Here is a 25539-nt window from a genome sequence, read left to right as displayed (position 1 = left end):
GAATCGTGACCTACCAAGAAGATTCGGTGAATAACTCAATGAGCTAAAGCTATGGAATAAGTGTGGCATAGAAACTTTTTGACGAATACTGTGACTTGTACTTTGACTGTTAATTGCGTTAGAATCAATTTTTCTCAATTCGAAGAGAAGTATGAATAAACTTTTTAAAATTAGATCTAAACGGTTAACTTTGCGTCGCATTAACTCTCAATATTAAAAAAAACTTTAAACTATCAGCTCGAGTAGCACAAGTCGACGAGTGCGGTTACCGGAGTCCGTAAACCGGCTCCTAGTGTTAGTGTTAAAGGCGTCTAATGCAAGGGTTATTGGATCTGATGGATCCGTTTGTCGGTGCTCGCCGGGACGCCTTCCTGGGGGGACCTGGAAGCGGAGGCGCTTGCTGCAGATTACGCGTGGCGATGCGATCTCCGCTCCACGGAGGAACCGCGGCCCAGCACGGTGGAAGTTCTAGCGCAGAAGCATCAACCTCGGCGTGCCGCGCTCGAGGCGTGGTCTCACCTCCTGGCGGACCCTGCCTACTGGCAACGGACCGTCGAGGCGATCCGCCCGGTCGTCTCGGACTGAGTGAATCGCGACAGAAGACGTCTTATCTTCGCACTGGGCGATGCAGGTAGTTATGGGACACGGCTGTTTCGGTCGCTACCCGCACCTCGTCGCCCGGAGGGAGCCAACGCTGAAGTGCCACCATCGCAACGTCTGTAACGAAGACATGGCGGAGCACACGGTCCCGTACTGCCCTGCTTTCGCGGAGCAGCGCCGCATCCTCGTTGTAAAATAGTACCGGACTTGTCGCTCCCGAACGTCATGGCTACGATGCTCGACAGCGACGAGTCCTGGCAGGCGATGCTCGACTTCTGCGAGTCCACCATCTCGCAGAAGGAGGCGGCGAAACGGGAGAGGGAAAGCTCTTCTTCCCTCTCGGCGCCGTGCTGCCGCTGCCAAGCCGGAGGGTGTTCATCCAGGTCCGGCCCCTGTGAGGAGGCAGTCTCATCCCGATGATGGTCATGGGGTGACCTGAGGGGGTTGAGGCTGCGCCACGCGCTACCGTCACTCTAGCGCGCTGGCACCAGGAGGATGAGACGACGCGTCGTCGGCAGCGGTCCGCAATGTGGTCCACATTGCCGTCGTCGCTGTCGTCACCGAACATACTGTGGAAGAGCAACCCGGTCAGCGGTGTATCGCGTTCCGACCCGGCAGGCTGGTTCTGATCCAGCGGGGTATCCCGGAACACTAGCTGCATCGCCCGGGTGGCCTGGTATGGTGGCCGTACCGTGGAGATCGGCGTCGTTGGTCGTCGATAATCACGTCCACTACCTATCGATCGGCCGTCCTCGGAGTGGCACCGCGAGTTTGGTTGTAGTGTTGACCGCGGGAACCCCATACTCTGATCGGGTTCTGACCCCAGACGGAGATCGGACGTCAGGTGTAAGAGTGCAGGGGATTGTTTATGCGTTAGGGCCCTAAAACTCCTTGGGCCCGCGCTCTGCTCCCAACATCTGCAGATCGTCAAGTCCCACATACCCCGCGTGCCCCCTAGGCGCGGAGACCTCGTAAGAGGTTCGGCCCCTGGCCCGAAAAAAAAATAAGTCTGATTTATCCTTAAAGACGTGTCTAAGGCATTGACGGTTACTGGCGCCTGCGTGATTAGGATTCGGGGAGTAATCAGTGGTGGCAACGATAAGGCGATTATCATGAAGCATAGCTTATCGAAGTAGCGTTCCGACGCTGACTGTAAAGTCAGTGAGTGTTTCTGGATTGATTCGAGGCCCAAGTCGTCGTATAGGTCAACATTCCCCATGAACCACGGAGACCAATTAAGGTGACGCAATAGTGGCAAATGAAAAAATAAAAAACAGCGCTTTAAGCTACCACACTTCATTTAACCTAACATACTTCACTCTGTTCAAAACTGCTTTATTCATATAATTTCCTATTCTTACCTTAGCGCTATCTCGGTCCTCAAGTTCATTCTCAAGTTCTTCGGGCACATCACTCGTAATGAGGACTCCATTGAGCGGTTGGTGGTGCAAGGGAAAGTCGAGGGCAAAAGATCTCGCGGACGATCTCCAACACGATGGACCGACCTCATAAAATCTGTGACTCACTCCAACATAAATGTTTGCTCTCACTCTGCGAAACATCGTGCCACATGGCGTCGCGTCGCGAGAGCATCGGTATCGCAGGATCCGACTGATGCATGACCACGACCACTCTGTCAAGAGTGTACGAATAGGAAGAGAGATCTCGGTGAGTCTTTCAACGACAACTTGCTGTTAAGATGTGGCCACTTTTTCAATTTGTCCCCGATACAAGACGGTGCTGCTTACCTCTACCATCCATATTTTCCGACTTCCTCTAAATAGGCTGAAGTCTTTCTACGTAAATGTGGTAGTGGCCTTTTTAGTCGCTTTAACCTGTTAAAGCTTAAATTGATTCTTCCCAAAAAGTCTATTGAGCTCTTCGGAAATTCTTATAATTTTCAATATAGACAACGAATCGATCTTTTTATAAAAACTTAAAAGCATAGACAAGATGTTTAAACACAGGAACTTAAAAGATTTGGATGTATGGTGTACGTTCTATTGCCAGTCCTAATGATGTTTAAAAAAAGTAAATCAAGACAGACAAGACAACTGAGACAACATGACAACATTGACAACACGGTCAACACGTGTTTGCATATTTCATTAAAGTACATAAATATGGTTAAACCAAGACAAAATTATTACATCAAAAATCATTGAACTCTTCTGTCTTTTTACGATATTTAAGTTACATTTATTTGTGGATTTTTTTGTAATAATTATTATTTCGCAACTGTTTCTAACTTTTTGTTCTATTTTTGAACTATTAATCACAATGAGAAAATAATATTAGCTCCTCACTAAAACAGAAATTATTAGAGGTGATTTTGTGGTTACTTTTCGTCGAGCTTTATTAAATATCAACTAAAAATGAATTTAGGTCGCACCCTTCCAAATGTTTTAGTAACCGGTTTGTATTAAATTCAAATCAATAATTGAATATAAACCGCCAGACGATTCTAAACTGTTAACTAATTTTATTTTGAATAACATAGGTACTCCTGGAGTAGGTAAGTCCACATTGTGCAGAAATTTAGCTGACCGAACTAAATTCGCTTGGAGGGATGTATCAAAGATCGCCCAAGAACACAATTGCTTGGATGAATATGATCCTGAATATCAATGCCCGTTTTTGAATGAAGATAAGGTGCTTACATCCACAAAACTTCTATAATCTAGTCTAAATTGTATAAAGTCTTTTTGTATTAAGTACACGGATGATGATGAACTTTAAGTAAAATTAAATTTCCCCTATGATTTTGAGCATTGGATTAATTATATTGTAAATATAAAAATTGTATGGCAGATTAGTTCACTTACAAAATCATCATTATGTTACTAAATGGTATTGACAATATAGTAAAATAATGATGAACAGATTGAAACATAACAAATTGTTGATAAGTCCACCTTTTTTTTTACTTATAGTAGTCTTCTAATAATGAAATCAATTTATTTATTCTTAAAATCATGGCTTAGATATTACTAACTTACGATAAAAAAAAAACTTTTATATCCAACTATGATAGTAAAAAATTTAGATTGGAAATTTAAGGCCACTGCAATAAAGACACCTTACATTTAATATAAATCAAACCTGTGCTGCCTTGCTGGCCGAACTATGATCTGATCATCAAAGGATCACCCACTAGATTAATTGGAAGATTGCCTGAAATTTCATCAAAATCTTTACAGACATTTAAATATTTAGAAAGAACTCTTAGTTTTATATAAACTAAATATATAAATGTATCATCAGTGTCGAGTGTTAAGCGAAATATTGCTTAAACCAAATAGCTTCGCACCCCTCTATATACAATTGGTATTTATTACATGTACAACATATCAAGAAGCTTGCCTAAAATTGATTAAACACGAAATTGCTACATGAATGTTTTCAGTTGCTGGACATTATGGAAGGTATGATGGCAAAAGGAGGAAACATAGTTGACTATCACAGTTGTGATTTTTTCCCTGAGCGGTGGTTTGATGGTGTATTTGTTATACGGTGCAACAATACAATGCTTTATGATAGACTTGCAGCTAGGTACAATGTCACTACTTACTTTAATTTTATTTATCAAATGCATTATTTTATTTATCAACCTGATAATGAAAAGTTAAATTAAATCAGTAGTAGAGTCAGGTCATCAGTTTTTCTTTTAATTTAAGCAAGATTAATATAATTTTTCAATTTTGTTTTAAAAAGACATCTTTTTATCAGGGGCTACACAGGCAAAAAACTTGAAGACAATATTCAATGCGAGATCTTTGCCACAATTTTGGATGAAGCTCAATCATCATATAAACCGGTGATAATCCACGAATTACAAAATGACACTGAGGAACAGATACAGAAAAATGTTGATACTATTGTTGCATGGATAGAGAGGTGGAAAGAAGAAAATATATAGTTTTCATTATAAATGTTTTTTTTTTTTGCTGTAACTAAATGTGTTGATGATGGTGCTCACTGCTCACATGACTAATAAATTCGAAGTTTAATAATTAAACATCTGCTGTAAATATAGAAGGTAGGAATTTTAAAGAGGTGTCAAAAAGGAATTGATCTCATGTCTAAAACATACTAGATTAGCATGCATTAACCTATTGTAGGATTATTTTTTTTGGCATTTTTTTGTACTATAAAAAATGCAGTATAATAAAACCAGTTAATTTTAGTAAATAAATAATACACAGTTTTATAAATACAACCTAGTTTATTATTATTCACTGACATAATGTAAGAAAATGCAATCAAACTTACTGTATTTAGAACAATTTTAATTATAAACGGACATCTCAACTTATGTAACTAATTTATCACCCACAAGTCGAGGTTTATCAGTACACAACATATGATAACACTAGCGATTTTTATAAAAATGTTTATTATTTCCTTACTAAAAGGTCTAAAATGCTATCATACATTTGTGCCCCGTACACTGAAAGCAATGAGAGATGAAACTGTGTTTATGCATCTGTGTTATTTTGTCAATCTAGTAAAGTTATCCTAGACCTGTTATCAGTAAATATGATGGTTAATGAATGCAACATTACTATTGCAAGAGGAACGACAATGTCTCTGTACCCAAAGAATGCTTTTTATATCTGCTTTCCCTTGGTCAGATATAACACACATAAACTCAGAAGTCATATTTCATTGTTATTCACATTACATTCATCCTTCACACAAATACACACGCAGATCTTTCATGGAAAGTTTTGAATCACAACAGCACGCCTACAACTCTTCCTTTCCTTGTTTGGCGTTACCCTTTCTGTCCCAGCCCTTAAGTTCACTTGTGGCTTGTTCAGAAACGTACTTGATGAAGTCCTCTACAGCACGTCCTCCCTGGAAGAAAACGTATCGTTAAATGCGTCAACAACTAATTTTCGAAACTGTTCATACAATTACTGAATATTCAAAGAATCTTAATTGGAAATTTGCTGAGACAAAGTCACAGCAGTCACACTGACTGCGCTAATGTTGAATATCACTGGTATGTTGCAGTGCTGACTATCAAAATGAAGTTCAGGACAACAATTGGAATGGCAGGGCCTAACATCTGATAACTAATCAATAAATCTTTTCTGAGAGACAAGATCCACTGTAGCTGTAGTAATAATGAATCACCATCTTCCTCTTGAAATATTTGCTAACAAATTACAAAACCCTGTGAAAGACCCATAGAAAATTTGTAGTAGGCGTGTTTATTTTGGATGGCCTGATCAGGCCAAACCTGTCCATTTCTGTCACTGATTAATCTATTCGTTTAGTCTGATGGACTGGATGAGTTGTTCCAACAAAGAGTTATTTTTCCAGTGCATCAGATTAATTGAGTGTCTCTTGGCCATGTTCTGGACCTGCCCCACTATTAGCTTGTACAAAAAACTAAAGATTTCACTATAACTTACATTATATCTCTGAGGTTTCTTGGAGCTGTCCTTAGGCTTCCAGAAGATTGTGGGGAAGCCGGAAACGTCGAATTGTGATTTGGGCCAGTCATTTGCAGTTGCATCGATCTTAATGATGTCAACTTCTTCATCTTTCAACTAATGGACAAAGAACAATATTTAACTAAAGGTCAAGGCAATTCTCGAATTAAGTTAACAAGTACACATATTCCATAATTATGAAGCTCATACTTATTTATATATGTAAAAATAAATTAAACAAACTTGAATATTTCATAAACGTATTTTTAATTTAAACAAAAGATCTAAAAAAAACTAGGATGCTGTTAGTTTTGCCTGTACTTGTTAAGACTATGGCTTTTATAGTGAACTGTAAGGAGATAACATGTTTGGACATGCAAAAAGTATATTTGAACTTGGAAATTGTAATAAATTATATATTATAAAATATTATAAGCTCACCTTTTCACCGAGCTCTTCCCAGACAGGAGCAAGCTTCTGACAGTGTCCGCACCATGGTGCATAGAATTCTATGAGTGCGTCCCTGTTGCTGTCCGTGACCAGTTCCTTGAAGTTCTTGCCGACGGCTACCTTCACTGGGCCGTCATTCTCCGGTATGGCCTCGGATTTCACGAATGGCTCCAGCTTGCCATCGAGCAGGTCCTTTGTGAATGTTAGTAGATTTTCGATGCTGCAATTTGAAACAACACATTGATGTGTAAATAGTATTGGTCCCCAGCATACCATAGATATTGTTAAAATTTAATTAAGTGTGCAATGGACATCAGGGGAAAGACTGAATTTAAATCAAAACTTCTTTAACTTGCATACATAGGCTCGTATCTTTTTTCACCTATTAACCACTTTAAGACAGAGTATGATAATTACGAGTATTTGATCCCCCAAGGAATAATAAATGTGGCAATAGCAATACATAAATTATTATTATTAATATAATTAAAAAGTTTGATAGTTTACTAAAATACTATAGAAATTCCAGTTAATCATCTCATATCAATTTACAGAATGACTATTAACAAACATATTAAAATGATACAATTAATGTTCATGTTATAATAAAATCCATTAATAATAATAAAAAGTAATACATAATTAGTACTAAGTTATGTAAATGCAGATACCTAAATCAATACTGATTTTATTTTCTTCGGTTTACGCGTTTAGTAATAATTAAAACTCCTTGTACGGTTTAATCTCGTGTTTTTCTCTTGTTAATACATTATTTCCAACGTTTTTGGAACGCTTTATAGCTTTCGTGGTCTCATGGACCATTGTTAATTTACGACCTTTGAATATTATGCTAACTAACGTAAATTTTTAGACGGAATGTTTCACACAGAACGAAAAACTTGATAAATATCGAAGAATAACACCACCGTCGTGGGTTGATCGTCTGCGACCACGAAAACTATGTGCTTAGTGCTAGTTTTTTAACGTTCTCGCAGTTGGAACAGTGCCCCTAGCGGCACACATAGGCAAACGATCCTATTCCATACAAATATGAGCTAACTTTTACGCTATCGAGAACGTTAAAAAACTCGCACTAAGCACACTGTATAGCATTCGAAACGTTGGAAACGATTTAATGGCACAAACAAAGATATTGAACTGTAAAAAGTAATTTTAATTATAATACTGAGCAGCCTTGCTTTATTATTAATTGTAATTTATGAAGCATAAAAGAATTCTCATAATGCGTGAACAAAAAATCTGAAAATGCATAAAGAGTAATTTTTATATTTGCTTATGATAACAGAAAATTGGTATACATTTTCTAAACATAATTTCAAAGTTATAAACGTAAATATACCGAGCCGTAAATTCGGAATGAGTATAAACTTTAAACAAATGAAGCGTGAACCACAAAGATAAGACCGTTACACGAATACCGTGAATTTAATTACCTATTCGAAACTAATGGAGGTGTCACACGTGTCAAATCGTGCGCGCCAAGTCGTATAAAATATCGACAGTAAAATTTAGTAGGTACGAAAATTGACTATCGATTTTTACGACTTTGAAATACTTTTAAAAGTCTCAGGGGTTTCCAAACGAGAATTACGGTGCGAGAATACCAATTAGTTTCTTACGATAAATTTTGATCTCTAATAAATAAATTAACGATTGTTTTTTTTCCTTCTGTTATCTATAAATTTGCTAATAGTGTTTCCTTAATTAAAAATTTTGCCTTTTATAATTGATTTATCTTATTGTTTAGAGCATGTCAATAAATGCATTTTTTTTATTGATGAATATTTTGTATATTACTCCAATATGTATTTAAAACGTGGTGTTATATACACACGTACCTATAAACTACAACGATAACCTTTGCGAAAGACTAACCGCTTCATGGTATAGGAGTGAGATTTTTATCAGCACATGGAGTGGGCACGTGACTACTCTTACAGAGAAGTGCGAGTTTTTTAACGTTCTCGATCGCGTAAAAGTTAACTCAAATTTGTATGTAATTGCAACGTTTACCTGTGTTTGCCGCTAGAGGCGCTGTTCCAACTCCATACAAAATTGAGTTAACTTTTACGCTATCGAGAACTTTAAAAAACTCGCACTAAGCAAACAGGATAGAGCATCCCCTCTTTCTCCCATCTTATAGCTCTCGTGTTAGTGAACACGACATCGGTCAAACTGCCTACTACCAACTGCTAATCGGCTCTGCCTCTGGCATTGCTGAAGTCCATGGGTGACGGTAAGCACTCACCATCAGGTGGGCCGTGTGCTCGTCTGCCTACAAGGGCAATAAAAAAATTAAAAAAAGCAGCTGGCGTACCTGAACTCTGCGCTCATGACGAATTTGTTTCCGTCTGCGTCGCGGCCGGCCACTACGGGCTTGTCGCCTTTAGCGAAGTCGATGCCGAACTCGTTGAGTTCGTGCGTGAAGTCGTCCTTGTCGCTGACTGCGAACGTCGCCTCGGTTTGCTCCTTGGCTACCTGTTGATAAAACGTATTCATGTTATTCTCAAACTTTACATCAAAACTCAAATCAATTAACAACAATATGAAAGAATAACATCGTGTAATACATACAAATAAATTGCTGTTTGTTAGTCTCGCTAAAACTCGAGAACGGCTGGACCAATTTGGCTAATTTTGGTCTTGAATTATTTGTGGATGTCCATAGAAGGTTTAAAAGGTAGATAAATATGAAAATGCTCGGAATCAAAAATAACAATTTTGTTTTTCTTGTCATGTGTCCCCCTTGGACGGATTCCTTTTGTTTGTTTTAAGTTTATTTTATACAAAAGTTTAGGTCTTTTATTTATCGATTAAGGAACTACGAAGTCTGCCGGGTCAACTAATTGTGTAATAAAAATCAAACCCGCAAAATTATAATTAGCGTAATTACTGAGGTAATGGTCAGACCTTTTGTGAGTCCGCACGGGTAGGTACCATCACCCTGCTTATCGCCTAAGCAGTAATGCATTTCGGTTTGAAGGGTGGGGCACCCGTTGTAACTATACTGAGACCTTAGAACTTTTATCTCAAGGTGTGGCGCATTTCGTTGTAGATGTCTATGGGCTCTAGTAACCACTTAACATCAGGTGGGTTGTGAGTTCGTCCAACCATCTAAGCAATAAATAAATTAAAAATATGCGTAAATATGTTTTTCGTAAGGAACATTGATATATTATACAAAAAAAAAACAAATTTTTTTGATTTTTTTCAAAATTAGTGCAAAAAGATGGAGTTACAGAGATAGTTGACCTCTTTAAATTAAACAAAACTACTTAAAAAGCGAATGAAAAAAAACTACCCACATTATGTGTTATATATATGTAGCACAAAATCTACATACCTTGAGGACACGGTTCCTCCAGTAGTTAGTGCCCTTCGGGTTCTTGGTATAATCAACATCATAGTAAGCGACAATAAGGGGATTGCTGAAATCATGGATGTTGTCCTTTTGGCGAACGCCGACCAGACCGTGGCTGTGGAGAAAATATCGATCTTAGTAACCAAAGAATAAAACCTTTATTTAATCTGAGACCAAATGTGTGTCTAACGACGTTACTATAAAAGTAGCCAATGTTTGTCCATATAATATCAGATATATGCCGTTAAGCGGTTTCGGAGATTGGCTGGAACAAACAGACAGACATTTATTTTATAAGCATCGTATATATTTTCATATATACTATCACATACATGATCAAACCGAAGATAAAGGGATGCATTGAATACTTCAGTTATTGATAAACATTAGTTACAACTTTGAAAACGAAGAACTGTTTGTCTACACAAAATCTAAAATTGCTATGTCCTAGTCTCCTTTCTAGAACTTTCCAAGTCAATACCTGAAGATTGTAAGCTTATTTTCCTATTATTTACTAGAAATAGTACTTTCAGATACATAGCTTGCTAAGATTCTTCAATGGGTTCTTGTATGCTTGTTGTGGATTCCATTGCTCAGGGAATGACTGAATCGCATTAGCTGACAAATGTCATTAGCGAAGATGGAAAAACAACCCAATCTCTCATTCTCATAGGGCTCATTTTGTGTTGGTCATTTAAATTTAAAACACTCACTAGTTCTCCTTGATGAAAGCTTTGAGTGACACTTTCTCGGTGTCTCCGTCGAAGGCAACAGAAGAGTCTTCAAACTTGTTCTGGAGTCGCTTGGGACGATACAAGACCACATTGTTTCTGTAAACAATAGAAAAACATAATATGAACCTGTTTTTACACGATACTTTGCACGTCTATTAAGTTACAGCTAAAACAAATAAACGTCACGCTCTTTCACAGATTACTGTCCACTCTTTGTTTAAAAGAAAATGATTAGCGTAAAAACTTGAATTCAATGGAAATTAATTTAAAAAAAAAAAACAGTTATTAATTTCTTACAAATCAATTTGTTGGAGCCGTGTAATATGTATGTAATTGCGGGAAATCGTCTAAATCCGTGAAAACTTCGGACCATTTTCACAACCATCAATAATTCCTAGTGTAGACATAACACGTGTATTTGTCATTGTCGGTCATTGACATCGCCACAGAGAATTAACGTGAAACTTGATAAGAATTTATTTTTCGCTGCTATAACTTTAAAAAAAGTAAAAAAAAAAGGTAAAAGGAAGAGAGGCCGCCCCAGAACAACTTGGCGTCGCTCGGTGGAGCAGGAGCTAGGGGTCTTGGGCATGACGTGGGAGGAGCTAGAACAGACTGCCCAAGACCGATACAAATGGAAAAATTTGATTCGAGCCCTACACCCCAGCAGAGGGTAATAGGAAAGCATGATGATGATGATAACTTTGAAATACTCAATGGTACGAATAAAAAATTTAAAGCTCTTGCGTAACTATAAACTCACGTACTGTACTATAATCCAACAAAGTTAAAAGCCTATAACTCTAAAAGATATCAGAATATCACCTACGATTTTCCAATATGTTTATTTTGCAACTATAATTAACAGACTGAACTTATAAGCGATATAGTTTTCGTTTTTTTCGATCTTCCAGAGTTATAGACGCAATGAACAATACTTTTAAAGTTTCAGTAGTCCGTGATCATGAAAAATGTATTTTTTTTCCCTACTAATTTTAGGGGGCTATTCTAAGTTCGCGCGGACGGAGAAAAATTTAGAGTCAATGTTATTTAATTAAAAAATATATAATAATACAGGGTCATCTAGCCTCTTTAAACCTATTTTTGTTAAGAATTTCCTTCTCAAATATAATATCATGATAACATACAGTTTCTTAGTCGCGCTGTCACTCAAAACACGGTGCGTTTACTGATTATCTCAATTCGAATCACTAACGTGTTATCATCTATCATATTATTCTTGTCATTCGTATCATAAGCCTCGACTTACAGAAGTCATATTGTTATATTTATTATTTCTAAGAATAAATTTCTGTGAGTCAAAGAATAATTAAAGAATAAATATTATTTCTAAGAACAAATATAACATTACATAATTTCTTGAAATCGTTGCTCGCTTTTAAAAATGTTTAAATTATGTTACAAAGGGGAGTAGAGAACATTCCTCGTAGGTACTACTACATCTTCAATTACATATTTTACTTGTTGATTGAATAAGTTTAAAAGTTTAAATTAGAAATACAGTTTTAATAGTTTCTTGGCATAATATCGGCAAGCCAGCAGCACAAGTATAACCCGCCTTCATATTTTACAAAAAAAAAGGAATAATAACTCGAATTTGTCATCGATTTACTGTTCATTCCCACCACAATATTATAATTATGATGAAATTAACGCAACAATACATTCACATATAAAGTTTTCAAACAATTTTAATCGCAGTTCGTTAAACACGAAAGAGCAATTTAATGAACTAGAATTTTACGTTTATCAGATTCGACAAACAGGAACATTTTAATTTTATCGACATCGGCACTTTAAAAAAAAATATCATGCCGATACGTTATCTACCACTGTTGCATTGCCGATTCCAGAAACAAGCGTGTACTCGCGGTTTCACACAAACGAATGAGAATTTAACCTATTTGGTGGTAGGCAGGGACGTCTTAAACTAGGATGGAGCTCTTGGGCACACAAGAATTTGAGGCCCTTTTGGAAAGTAAAAAAAGCGAATTATAATAACTTTTTTTTACTGAGTATGACCATTTATTATAGGTAATCAAATACAGTATGATATAATATGTCATTAATGATATTAGAATGCTGCTGGTTTTTTGGTTACGATTTCGAGAACGGTTTCTTTCGGGATTTCTGTTGAGCAAAATCTTCTATTATAGGCATAGTATATGCCTTGTGATTACTGATTTGTGAAAAAAGTGTAATGTGCCCGACAAAAATGTTTGAGAATAAACGTGTGAGAGAAATTGTCGGTCTTTCGGGGCCCCTGGGCACGGGCCCCGTGTGCCCTTATGGTAAAGGCGGTATTGGTGGTAGGTACAGTTTTTTTAGATAGATTATTGTTAAGTGGTTACTGTGAACACCACAGATATGAAGCGTGTTCGTTTATAAAATTTCATTCCGTTGTTTCCGGTGGAAGCGCAGATTTTGCAATAATACATTACGGTTCCTAAGATAAATGGCTATCTGTTAATATGAAGTCGGCGAACTAATATTCACAATAACCGGTTTTCACAACAAAAAAAACGGAGACTTTGAACTCGTGTCCCAGGGTGGGTGGCGGCATTTATGTTGTAGATGCCTGTGAGCTTCCAATAAACACGAAGGGCCGTAAAAGCTGTTCAGTCGCGCTACTCTAGTTTTGACTCTAGTGGTGGTAGTTTAAAAAAAAAGAAAATATATAAGAAAAAACAAAAAAAAGGCCGCTGAGTTTCTTTCGCCGGGTCTTCTCAGGACTGTGGCTTTTTTGGAAACGGTGGTAGAGTTAACATTGTTATTTATATTTTGACATTCAACAAGTGTGTTATGCTAACATCTAAGTTGAAATAAATGATTTTGAATTTGAATTTGGTGCGGTAATGATGATCCCCGTTCAACACTGTAACTCCGACAGAGCACACTACCGTAGCCAAAGGGTTGAACCGTATAAATAGTTTTAATTACGTCTATAACACGGAAGAAGAGAAGAAATAAACGAAACTTGATAACCCTATAAAATTTCACAAAACAAGTCGTATTAGACGTACAAATTATTTGTACGTCTGGTATGTCGTATAATTTATTTAGTTCTTTTGAAACATCAAATCACCGAGTCTTACTAGCATAGTTTAATTCATAATTTAATTTACCTACTAAATTGTCCGTGAAAAAGTAGATGAAATTACTACCGTCAACGATAAACGGAGTCCCTCAATATCGACTACGCATCTCAGAGGCACAAGGTCTTATGTGTGCTGTTGAGATAATTTTTCCTTATATAATTAATCTAATAATTACAGTCCAATACCCCACAAATAAAGTAAGAAAACCGTACATGAATCGTATGAAAGAGATTCTTGCAAAAAGATTTCACATTGTTATGTCAAAATGTAATCGTCTTTATCCGACCGCAATGGGGCAACGCAGAGCCGCTGCGGCGATGTCGCCCGATAAATGTCTTGTCGGATCCCCCGTATTTACTTTCCGTGCTTTTAAGTCCTTCAAGCACCAGTCACCGTCTTCGTCGAACTCGTCTATTACGACGAAGAGTTCGACGAGCCACCTAATCGATCTGAGTTTATCGCCGGATCGTTTCAGCGGGGTACGATTCCGATCCCGTGGTAGATTCTGCGAAGCACTGCTCTCGCTAGGACTAGTGTTAGTAAACTCTCTCAGGTTGAGCCCGTGAGCTCACCTACCCGTCTGGGAATAGCTGGAATAGCTGGGAATAGCTGGGAATAGCTCTTAGGCTACGAGCGAATAGGTAAAAAAAAAAGTAAGCATCACCTATTTTAAGAGAAGTTTGAAATTCCTAGTTTGAAATTCATTAGACCTAGTTTGCAATTCATTAGAATTAGTATTACCCCGCTTATAAAACGAAAGTAGCAAAATGCCCATTTGTTGAAACAGGTAAATTGTTGAACTGTAGCACAACATAATGCAGGCTTACCATAAGCCTTTGAGAACTGTGGAACTGTGTAAGAACTTTTGTGGTCGTCGTGGCCTAACGGATAAGACGTCCGGTGCATTCGTGTTGAAGCGATGCACCGGTGTTCGAATCCCGCAGGCGGGTACCAATTTTTCTAATGAAATACGTACTCAACAAATGTTCACGATTGACTTCCACGGTGAAGGAATAACATCGTGTAATAAAAATGAAACCCGCAAAATTATAATTTGCGTAATTACTGGTGGTAGGACCTCTTGTGAGTCCGCGCGGGTGGGTACCACCACCCTGCCTATTTCTGCCGTGAAGCAGTAATGCGTTTCGGTTTGAAGGGTGGGGCAGCCGTTGTAACTAGACTTGAGGCCTTAGAACTTGTATCTCAAGGTGGGTGGCGCATTTACGTTGTAGATGTCTATGGGCTCCAGTAACCACTTAACACCAGGTGGGCTGTGAGCTCGTCCACCCATCTAAGCAATAAAAAAAAAAAAAAATAGTAATCCATAAGAAAACTTAATGTAAGATTTGCTAAAAATCACAAGATGTTTCATCTACATTTTTTTTTTCTTATTCAGAAATAATATATATTTTTACTATAATCATTTTAGCACTAGGTACATGTATAGAATAATGTAATTTTTTAATTTAAAGATGGAAGAATTGCAGCTGTTTCTACAAAGTTTCACATTAATTATTCTTATTTATATATTAACCATACAACAAACATAGACATTCTCCTTCTGTTTGGTTATCTTTTGTTTGATTTCTTTGGTATACTTCTTTTTAACTCAAGATTCTGAAGGATTGAGAGGATGAATTTCAAAGGAAAATACAATTGTACATTGTTTTTTCCCATAATGTTTCAATTTTAAAACATTATTATCATATAGATTATTATATTGTAAATACATTAGCAGTTTTCACTGTTGTGTGTCACTAGTGACATGAATTTTCAAGTCTGTTCTTGAAGGAATTGTTCTGTTCTTGAATTATTTACTCAATTCAATAGCCAAGAGTTTCAAGGGAAGCCCTTGTAAAATGCTTATTATTAAATATTAAAACGTTTCACAATTCAGATACATCATATCATTGTATATTTTGCCATTCAAACTTTTGTCTTTATTCATATTGATAATAGACTGTAGGCTTATGCATGTTAATTTTAACAGTATTGCCACTGTTTTTTAATTGTTCAAATATGTGTTAACACATGAGAACAATGTACAGCTGTATCAACATTTATTATGAGTAACAAATTACAAGAACATTTGTTAAAATACATAATATATAATTTTAATTGCAAAAAGTTTATATATTAATTACCTACTACAATGTCACTCCTGAACTTAGAGTCACATATTTGTGAAGTTCTAATGAATAGGTAAATAAAATTGAACATAACGTATGTGTACACATGATGTATGTGTGTTTTAACAATGTCTGATACACCTTTGAAAAAAAAACAACATATTGTATTTAAACAATCTCCAACTTTATCATTTTGTACTCATTTAGTGAGTTTGAATACTAAGAAGATTTACGGATTTACTAAGATATTGTAATTCACAAAATGTTTCGAATTATTATTGGATTCATTAAAATTAAATATTAAGGCTGAGTCTTCATTTATTTTTTACTAAACGTCTGTGTTGAACAACACACTAGATGAGCTAAACTAAAACATGTTATAAAATTGTGTGTTAAAAAAAATATTTTTACTTACTTGTATCCGGTTTTTTCAAGAACTTCATTGGCTGTTGAATGAGCAAAAGTAACCTCCTCCCTTAATTTGTCAGCTGTTTTCAGGAACTCTCCTTTCAGGTCAGATTCCTTTTCGAAGAATCCGACAACCACTACTTCATCCTTAGAAGTAAAAGCTTCAAAATCAGCTACTGTAAGGAGCTCCTTGGAGCTGGGTCCAACTTGGGCACGCATATACTTGACAATGCCATCTAGGAAAATATTTTTATTGTTAATTCAGAAGATATTTTCGCTTTCTTTGTGCTAGGTATTCACCCTTTTCTATATTCATGTCTCATTAAGTAATGACTTATAAATTTTTTAGAGAGTTAATGCATGCACACTGCTGGCCATTATTGTTTGTAATTTTTACTTCTGAAACAATTTGTTCTAAAGTAATTCTAGAATAATCACTTTAGTTTTAGTTAAATGACATGGCACTTTCGAAACTTACTAGACTCCCTTGGTCCATTGTACTCGGAAGAAAGTTCCCCTTTTCTGAAGATTTTCAGTGTAGGATATCCGGACACAGAGAATTGTTCACAAGTACTCTTGCCACCTTCCGTACAGTCTACTTTAGCTAGCGCCACTGGAGGGTCATCGGTCTTTAACAGGCCGGCGGCTACCGCATACTCTGGCTTTAGTCTCTTACAATGACCGCACCTTAACAATTTAATCATATTTAAAATCATTTCGCAATCTTTCTAAGGTGTAATTATTTTTTACTAAAAATATATATACTTACCAAGGCGCGTAAAACATAACCAGGGCTGTATCATGTTGAGATAAAACAGCCGAAAAGTCGGAATCTGTAAGATCTAGAACATCCTCCTCGGCCGCTTTACATAAATAAATTATGCCCAATAAAAGAACAAACTTTAGTGATCCGAACATTTCGAATTTAGCCGGTGCTTTTCAACAGAACCGTACTAATTACTCCGCTTTCCAACCGAACCTGACGAATGAAAGTATCAAAGAGAGGACAAGGACCGGAAAATTGAAAATACACGTATGATGCTGCCGATGACATTTGCCGGCTCAGCGTTGGCTGTTTCTGATTGGTTAGTTAAAGCTGCGTTCAAGAAAGTTTCATCTGACTTTGTTTCGTTTTTTTTTAAATAAAAGATAATATATTTATTGTAATCACTTTCAAACATGAAAAGCTGATCAAAAAATATATTCACAACTTTTCAAAAATTTTTGAGCATTCTCAAAATTTCATTATTGCCCAGTGCCCATATCTAGTCAAAAGAGACGTCAAATGTCAGATTCTCAAAGGAAAATTTTCCAATGTTGCAAGCCTTGAATTAAAGTCATGTGAACCCTTTTTCGTCATAATTATCTATTTCATAATATTCCGGTTGATTTGTTACATATCTTTTTCAAATTGGTAATATTCAAAGAAAAAATCTATAGTCGTATGGAGTTGATTTGAATGAAGAAAATTTCTGCTCAGTTGAAAATGGCTAATGACTTATGGTAGATACTTAATTGGGAGAACGTCACCACCCCATAATAAATGGCTATCAGAGTACATTTTTATTTATTTATTGCTTATATGGATGGACGAGCTCACAGCCCACCTGGTGTTAAGTGGTTACTGGAGTCATACATAGACATCTACAACGTAAATGCGCCACCCCCTCAAGATATAAGTTCTAAAGTCTCAGTATAGTAGACACATAGACATCAACATCGTAGCTTACAGTGCAATTGCTTTCCAACCCTTCAAACCTGAACGCTAATACGACTGTGTATTGCCCTTATAAAATAAATGGCTAAATGCATTCCTCTTTGGAGGGTAGGACCTTTAATCATAAAAATGGAGAATGCGTGTTCAAAAGTAATGTATTTTACTTTACTCGGCTCCGATAACTATTTAAAACCAGATAGACCATAAGTCTCTCTACTAATTAAGTGTAACAAAAAAAAATGCATACTGCTTAACCAGTATAAAATTTAGATCATCGGTAAGTCTTGATTTTTTACATTGCTCTTGTGGACCAACGAGCATACGGTTCACAGGTTGGTGAGTGGATACAGCTACTCTTGAATATTAGCAATGCCAGGGGCAGAGCCAAACCGCTGCCTACCGCTGAGTTTTCTTTGCAAGCCTCATTTGAAAAACGCTATGTCATAGCGCTCGGGAAGCACAGTGGAGGGGGAGTTCATACCAAAGATGGATGGTATGTGGCACAAAATATTTCTAGACACGCACTGTGAACAGACGCAGTGATTCCACCTAATATGGATGAATTCTTATGACAGGCAGCACGGTAGTAAAAACGAGATGAAGAGATCATCTCAATCAATATCTCAGAGCGCTCTTTAAGGAATATACAGTATAAAAACATATTGAGAACCGTAGCCATTCCAGAGGCTCCAAACGATCAACGACAATCCGAACGGCGCTCTTCTAAACGGAGTCAAATGGGAGTCGCTGGTATTTGGGAGCCCCAAGCCAGAGGTGGGAGCACTACACCATGCTTCCTTCTCCTGGCGTAAAGAACCACTTCGCTCTTTCGGCTACGCTCGACTCCCAGGATCCTTAAAGCCAAGTTGACTATCGGAGTCAAAGATAAGCTGGCTATGATTAAATTTGATTGGATTAAACATTGACTCCATTATCTCAGTAACCGTGGAAGGCTGTAAGCATACCCCTTTGGAATTGTGGTGCCATGACTAAAACGTCCTTCTGCGCATCGAAGGCACAAAGCTGTGATTGGTTACTGTTTTTTTTTAAATGCCGTGAATATTAAATTCTGAGATCTAGCAACACTTAAAATACCTTCAAATCGACAGTCATAATAGTAATATTTTGTCAGTTGGCTTCGCTGTCAAACAGAAAATGGCAGCAACGAGTGTTGTCGTTCTCGACAGAGGCAACAATACAACATGTACCGTAAATCTTTTCGGTGAGTGTTAGATTTCATTACTGCATCTTTCAACTACACAACAATAAGACTGAAATAATTTACTGAATTGAACTGTCACTAAGATCATTCGTTATACCACATAACCTCAGTTCTTTATTTATATTTGAAGAGACGCGCGCGTAACTTAAAAAAAAACAACAAATTTTAAATTTATTGGATTTACAATTTGGCTATTGTATGAATGTCCTCGAGTTGAAATTTAAAATGTAATAAGCGCACCTTCGTATGTACCGTGTATTAGGTGTTTAGTTGAGAGGTAACAAGTTTTTTTTTTCTGAGTGAATAGAATAGAGTTGTCTGCGGCGAGTCTGACCTTGGCTATTGGATTGTAGGAAGTAAACTGTAGATACTTTTAAATTGTAGGTTGGTATTTGATGTACTCACAAAAAAAAACAAAGGTAAGATCAGTGATTAGTTTCAGAATCTGATCAATAACAATGTGATATTAAACTTTTAAAACTTCATAAAAATAATTATTTGGTGTTAGTTGACTTATGCTGGCTTGAAGTCCAGCCATATATAAATATAAAAGCCATAATTAATGTACCAAACTTTGCCAAAAAGAAAAAAAAAATCCAAGAAATTTTAAAATGTAATTTGGTATAAAACATTTTTAAAGGAACCTACCTAGTTTGAATGATTCAATGTAACAATAAAGCACCATTTTGGGCGCAGAAATTAAAATTACCAGAATCTATACTTGTACTTTTTTAAATATTGTAATTAAAATTAATTATATTGAATAAAATTGGAAATATGATAACTAATAAAAACAATCTCTCCTAGGTGCTACTGTAGTGTCATGGAGGGTGAACAACCAAGAGCAATTATTTGTTAGGTAAGTAAAAATAAGAAGTTTTTTTTTTAATTACAAAAGTTAATTTATTAATCATGGCACAACTTGAAATGCTTGAAAGTAATGTAATTTATGTAAAAATAATGTAAATTGAGTAGTAATGCCATAAACTAACCAAGTTTATTAATATTCTGTTATTTTATATTTAAAAAAAACTTTGGTCCAATTTGCAAAATACAATGCCGTTTTTAATAAACTTCATGCACACATAAGTCATTTCACTATCTTAGCCAGCTACACCTTTTACGGTAGGCAGCGGCTTGGCTCTGCCCCTGGCATTGCTGAGGTCCATGGGCGACAGTAACCACTCGCCATTAGGTGGGCCGTGTGCACGTCCGCCTACAAGTACAATAAAAAAACATGGTGTGCAATCGAATAATATGTAAACCCTGATATTGGTCAAGTTTATCAACATTGATATTAACCATATTTTAATGTTACGAATGGACCAACAGGATTTTGGTCCAGCTGATATTAAGCAAGTAGTTTTTGGGGCCACAAAACAGCACATCGTAAATACCACCACCCACCACAAAGCATAAAATGAAAATCATAATATACCTATATATTGTATTTGTCTGTCTCATACTCCCAAAACTGAAACGCATGATTGCTTGTTGAAGAAACTGGCAGGAATAGTGGTATCTACCCGTGTAGCTCACATTACGCCATAACGTCAGTATTACGCAAGCAATAAAAAAAAAAAAAAAATTTGATGATTTTCTTACACGACGTTATTTCTTTATCATGGAAGGCATTCTTAAGCAAATGTCACGTACGTATTTATGGAAGAAAATATAGGTAGGAAGTATACACGTGTGTAGGTAGGTAAAAACCCGTGCTCAACGTGCTTGCAAGCTTTCAAAGAAGTCCTTTTTATTCTTTTACTAATTGTAATCGCCGAGGCTTATAAAAAAGGGCAATAAAGGCAATAAAAAAAAACTTTTTAAGTAGGCACTCCATACTAGATATAGTTACTTAAATTGAATAATAAATAAAATTCATTAAAAGCCGTCTTGTAAAATTTATTAATAATTTTACGCCATAAATCTATCTATGACAAGTAACGAACGATACGGTATGGTTTTAATTCATAGATTTCATTCAATATTCATAATATATATTTACATATTATAAAACTTTATGTGCATTAATCAAATTATTAAGCCAGCCAATTGCCGGGTTCAATGTACAAAACCTTTCGACTGTAAAGTTTATTATATCAAAAAATATTAACACCACACCAAATTTTTTCCAATTTATTTGACGACATTTGAATTGCATTATATTCGTGCGCGCGCGTGTGTGTGCAGGTTTATCATTATTATTATTTTCTAATAATTTTTGGTAAGTCAACAAAGCAAAGTCGCAAATAATTCGATTTTGCGTAATATAATGTAACGATACACTTGAGACGAAGTCTATATTAATATTGATTGAGTTGACGGTATTTAGCGACAAAAAGAAAATTAATGCTCGAATGAGCGTTACCTAACGTTTTGTTCTTGCGGGATTTTGTAGCGTCGATGCCGGTGATGGAAAACATTTTAAGGTAACCAAGAAAGACAATATCCAAACAACCTACCTTAGTTCTTGGAGAAGTTGTCTTTAATCCTTGTGAGATATTATAATCGTTACTTGTGATACAATAAAAGATTATCATTAAACATTTTACTGGTGGTAGGACCTCTTGTGAGTCCGCGCGAGTAGGTACCACCACCCTGCCTATTTCTGCCGTGAAGCAGTAATGCGTTTCGGTTTGAAGGGTGGGGCAGCCGTTGTAACTATACTGAGATCTTAGAACTTATATCTCAAGGTGGGTGGCGCATTTACGTTGTAGATGTCCATGGGCTCCAGTAACCACTTTAAACCAGGTGGGCTGTGAGCTCGTCCACCCATCTAAGCAATAAAAAAAAAACATAGACCAAGTTTTAACGGAACTTGCGTCGCAACAATAAATGATCGATGTTCTTCGTTAGAAGGTTAAAGAATAACAACATAAAAGCTACCACAACATAAAACTCTTCTTTTCAATGTGTTTTCGGCTAAAACCCATTAATATTGTTAAACGTATAGCAATTGTTTGACGTCACATTTGATGGTTTGATCTACGGATGTTACAAGTACCTTTTTAGTACAAGGGCGGGATGATAAGTAACTAGCCTAATAATAAAACACTTAACTTTCGGTGATAATATTAATTTTATTTTTCGACCTAGTCTCCGTGAACCTCTACGCACTTATTCCATCTTCGTTCCAAAGCAGTAATGCCTTCCATAAAATAATTTCTTTCGAGGCCTGTAAAATACTCTTCTACAGCGGCTATGACTTCATCATTTGTGGCAAATTTCTGTCCGCCCAAAAAAGTTTTGAGCTTAGGGAATAAGTGGAAGTCTGATGGCGCTATATCAGGCGAATAAGGTGGGTGGAGCAGCAAATCTTACTTCAATTCGTTGATTTTTGCCATAGCTTTAACACATGTGTGACCCTAGGGTGGAAAATGTTTTTTTTTTCGCCAAATCTGGTCGTTTTTACTGAATACATTGATGAAGATTATCTAGAAGATTAGTGTAGTATTCTCTGTTAATTGTTTGACCTTTAGGAAGGTAATCTATCATCAAGATCCCAACTGCATCCCAAAAGACGGAAGCCATGACTTATCCAGCCGACTTTACAGCCATGGCCTTTTTTGGAGCCGACCATCCCGATTGCGTCCACTTTTTTGATTGAATTTTTGATTCTGGCGTGTAATAATGAACCCATGTTTCATCTGCTGTTACAAATCGACGTAAAAAATCGGCTTTATTACTCTGAAACGGTCCAAACATTCTTTTGAGTTTTGCACCCGAATCCTTTTTTGATCGTGCGTAAGCAATCGCGGCACCCAACGGGCCGATGACTTTTTCATATTTAATTCCTCACTTAGGATATAATGTACCCGGTCTTTTGAGATACCTGTAGTGTCAGCTGTTTCAGATAACTTCAATCGTCGATCTGTTAAAACCATATCATGTACTTTCACGACCATTTCCGGTGTCGTTACGCTTTTTGGACGTCCGGGGTGGGCTTCATCTTGGACATATGTACGACCGCGTTTAAACTAATCCACCCAGTTTTTTACTGTGGCATAAGAAGAAGCACATTCACTCAAAACATTCTTTAACTCGTCATAGATATCTTTCCCCTTCATGCCCTACATATGAAGAAACTTTATCACCGATCTTTGTTCAAATTTATCCATTTTGAAAACACTTGACGAAATATATTTTCAAATGACAAAAAATCAATAAAATTTTCACGCCACCAAATTGAAATTTAGAACACAGGTGGCCAGAGAGAGGAATTTACAAACGACATATTTAATTTTTCAATTTTAAGTTTTTAAATAGCAGAGGCTAGTTACTTATCATCCCGCCTTCGTATCATAATGCAGGTTGCAGATCACGAGCTAAGCTACATCACTAGCTCAGTTCGTATTGCTTAGGTAATCATCACAGATAAAGTACAAAAGTCCATTACTGCCCATAGTTTGGGTCGAGTGTAACGATCATGGGAATTCTCTCAACGTGACAACGTAAAGTATGTAAACTAAAACAGGGGAAGCTACCTACTTAGCTTTTAGTTATCTTTGCTGATTGAAAGCTGCGCGAGTTAAGCTGAGCTCTTGCCTCAGGGGCACATCATTGACCAATTGTTATTAGTCCCGTGCGAAACGCAATTAATAGTGAAAGATTGAATCTGTTGATCTATTCAAGGTACGGGACTGTGTTTAAAGTAAGTATTATTTTTACGTTCAATATATAAATATACCGTATACTTTATATAAATAAATAATTACTTGCCATGACTGACTTGACTAATTCATCAACGCAGAGCCTGTTGGGATAGAAACTTGAGAATAAGCGCTGAAATTTAGCATGAAAGTCCGTCGTCTATATAATAATACGTGAAGCAAAAACTTTGTACCCCTTTTTACGAGAATTGCGCGGACGGAGGAGTATGAAATTTTCCACACTTATAGAGAATATAGAGGAGTGCAAAATGTTAATATTTTTTCAAATTATGCGTAACAAATACATTACATCAATAAAAGAAACATGACACACACGCATATATATTCTACTTTTATTGTAAATTTTTTGTTATTGTGTAAAATCTGTGGTCAAATTGAGAATAAATTAATTATTGTTTGTCTTCATTAATATTTGTCTAAAGTGGGGTCTTGGCGAAATCTGTGACTATAGGAAGTATAATAGTCTGACAATAGAATCTTAATAGTGTAGAAACTTATAATTTCAATTAATAGTAGTCGAATTACGATTACCGGGGGATCACGAATCATAATAGTGTAGAAACTTATAATTTCAATTAATAGTAGTCGAATAACGATTACCGGGGGATCACTAGTTTTCATAGCAAGACGAACGAAATAACATACATCTACAGAAGTAGATTTAATTCTTACCAGAAGGTAAGAATTAAATGTACATGTACATATATGGTCGTTTTTCAAATTTTACCCATAAAAAGAAGGAGGAGAGTCAGAAGTTGACTAAAAGAAGTTCATCACTTTTGAAAGAAGAAGCATTAAATTATATTTGAAAGCTCCCCAAAAAAGTTTTGATACAAATATTATAAATAATGGAAATATAATTACCGTGCTTTAAAATAGCTTAGCTTCAGTATAGCGTATCTCTTGATCTGAACAAACTCGACAAACAAGATTTACAAAACTGAATAGCGTATTTGCGTGTCGACGGGCAATAAACTATTTGATTGTTAAATAACTAAGTGGAAGTGAGTTTGTGATTTTGCATACTACTTAATATAATCTGGTGGGTCGTCCTATGAGGGAAATTCGACCATAATCACGAAAATTTCAAGATGTAAATTTATTTCATGTATTACATTTTCCTTATTGCATTGTGATTGAAAAAAAAAAACTATTTCCCATAAAACTATTGATGCCATTTAAAGCTCCTTATTAGTTAGTACAAAAAAAAGGAAATTTGTCAATAAACACAGGGGAAAATTGTACTTAACTGTTTTATCTTTGCGCATGTATATACATAGTATGTGTTTATCATAACATCTATATTAATATCTGAACTTTGTCACATTTTTTATATTAAAAAAGGTTCGATGACATCTAGGTGTTCTATTACCAATGTTTGATATTTATTCTAATTAATTGGTATATCGCTGTTTAGCGACAATAGTAAAATCTGTTCGTAATTATCGTTCTTTATTTATGAAATAGTAGAAACATTTCTGCTATGCCTTTGACATTCCTAAGTTTAATGATTGGCGTTGTCCAATATTTACAATAAACATAATTCACCGCGTAGGTCGTATACTCTTCTAACATCGTTCTTCCCAGTCGTAAACACTCTTGACAGAGTGGTCATGGTCATGCATCAGTCGAATCCTGCGATACCGATGCTCTCGCGATGTGAC

General features: G+C 36.3%; 3 protein-coding genes across 3 annotated transcripts in view; 2 read left to right on the top strand and 1 right to left on the bottom strand.

Moving 5' to 3' along the window:
* Nucleotides 1–2658: 2658 nt before the first annotated feature.
* Nucleotides 2659–4532, top strand: Ak6 (adenylate kinase isoenzyme 6). Its single transcript, XM_028174121.2, has 4 exons — nt 2659–3015; nt 3101–3252; nt 4007–4152; nt 4330–4532. Exons 1-4 carry the CDS (start codon nt 2976–2978, stop codon nt 4517–4519), a joined length of 528 nt encoding a protein of 175 aa, XP_028029922.2. The 5' UTR covers nt 2659–2975; the 3' UTR covers nt 4520–4532.
* Nucleotides 4533–4805: 273 nt separating this feature from the next.
* Nucleotides 4806–17292, bottom strand: ERp57 (protein disulfide-isomerase like protein ERp57). Its single transcript, XM_028174114.2, has 9 exons — nt 17036–17292; nt 16745–16953; nt 16274–16502; nt 10590–10706; nt 9859–9991; nt 8833–8993; nt 6486–6714; nt 6024–6161; nt 4806–5460 (listed from the first exon to the last, which is right to left on the bottom strand). The coding sequence occupies exons 1-9, from the start codon at nt 17182–17184 to the stop codon at nt 5350–5352; spliced, it is 1476 nt and encodes a 491-aa protein (XP_028029915.2). The 5' UTR covers nt 17185–17292; the 3' UTR covers nt 4806–5349.
* A 1770-nt stretch (nt 17293–19062) lies between these two features.
* The window catches only part of LOC114242816 (uncharacterized), a 33774-nt gene continuing 27297 nt past the window's right edge, over nt 19063–25539 (top strand). The window contains exons 1-2 of the mRNA XM_028174095.2: nt 19063–19205; nt 20013–20064. Of these exons, the coding sequence (XP_028029896.1) occupies nt 19139–19205; nt 20013–20064 (119 nt within the window). The 5' untranslated portion in view covers nt 19063–19138. The remainder of the gene's footprint in view (nt 19206–20012; nt 20065–25539) is intronic.

This window comes from Bombyx mandarina, chromosome 05 (assembly GCF_030267445.1).
Source record: "Bombyx mandarina strain Sakado chromosome 05, ASM3026744v2".
Lineage (NCBI taxonomy): Eukaryota > Metazoa > Arthropoda > Insecta > Lepidoptera > Bombycidae > Bombyx > Bombyx mandarina.
The sequence above is the reverse complement of the archived record's forward strand: the minus strand, read 5'-3'. Positions and strand labels throughout refer to the sequence as shown.

Excerpts from the sequence above, each read along its gene's own strand:
- Ak6 (XM_028174121.2), top strand. The coding sequence starts at position 2,976 with ATGAATTTAGGTCGCACCCTTCCAAATGTTTTAGTAACCG. Across the intron at positions 3,016-3,100 it reads TCCAAATGTTTTAGTAACCG|GTACTCCTGGAGTAGGTAAG; the intron begins GTTTGTATTAAA and ends TGAATAACATAG. Across the intron at positions 4,153-4,329 it reads TATGATAGACTTGCAGCTAG|GGGCTACACAGGCAAAAAAC; the intron begins GTACAATGTCAC and ends TCTTTTTATCAG.
- ERp57 (XM_028174114.2), bottom strand. The coding sequence starts at position 17,184 with ATGTTCGGATCACTAAAGTTTGTTCTTTTATTGGGCATAATTTATTTA. Across the intron at positions 16,954-17,035 it reads GTTATGTTTTACGCGCCTTG|GTGCGGTCATTGTAAGAGAC; the intron begins GTAAGTATATAT and ends TAAATTGTTAAG. Across the intron at positions 16,503-16,744 it reads CAATGGACCAAGGGAGTCTA|ATGGCATTGTCAAGTATATG; the intron begins GTAAGTTTCGAA and ends ATATTTTCCTAG.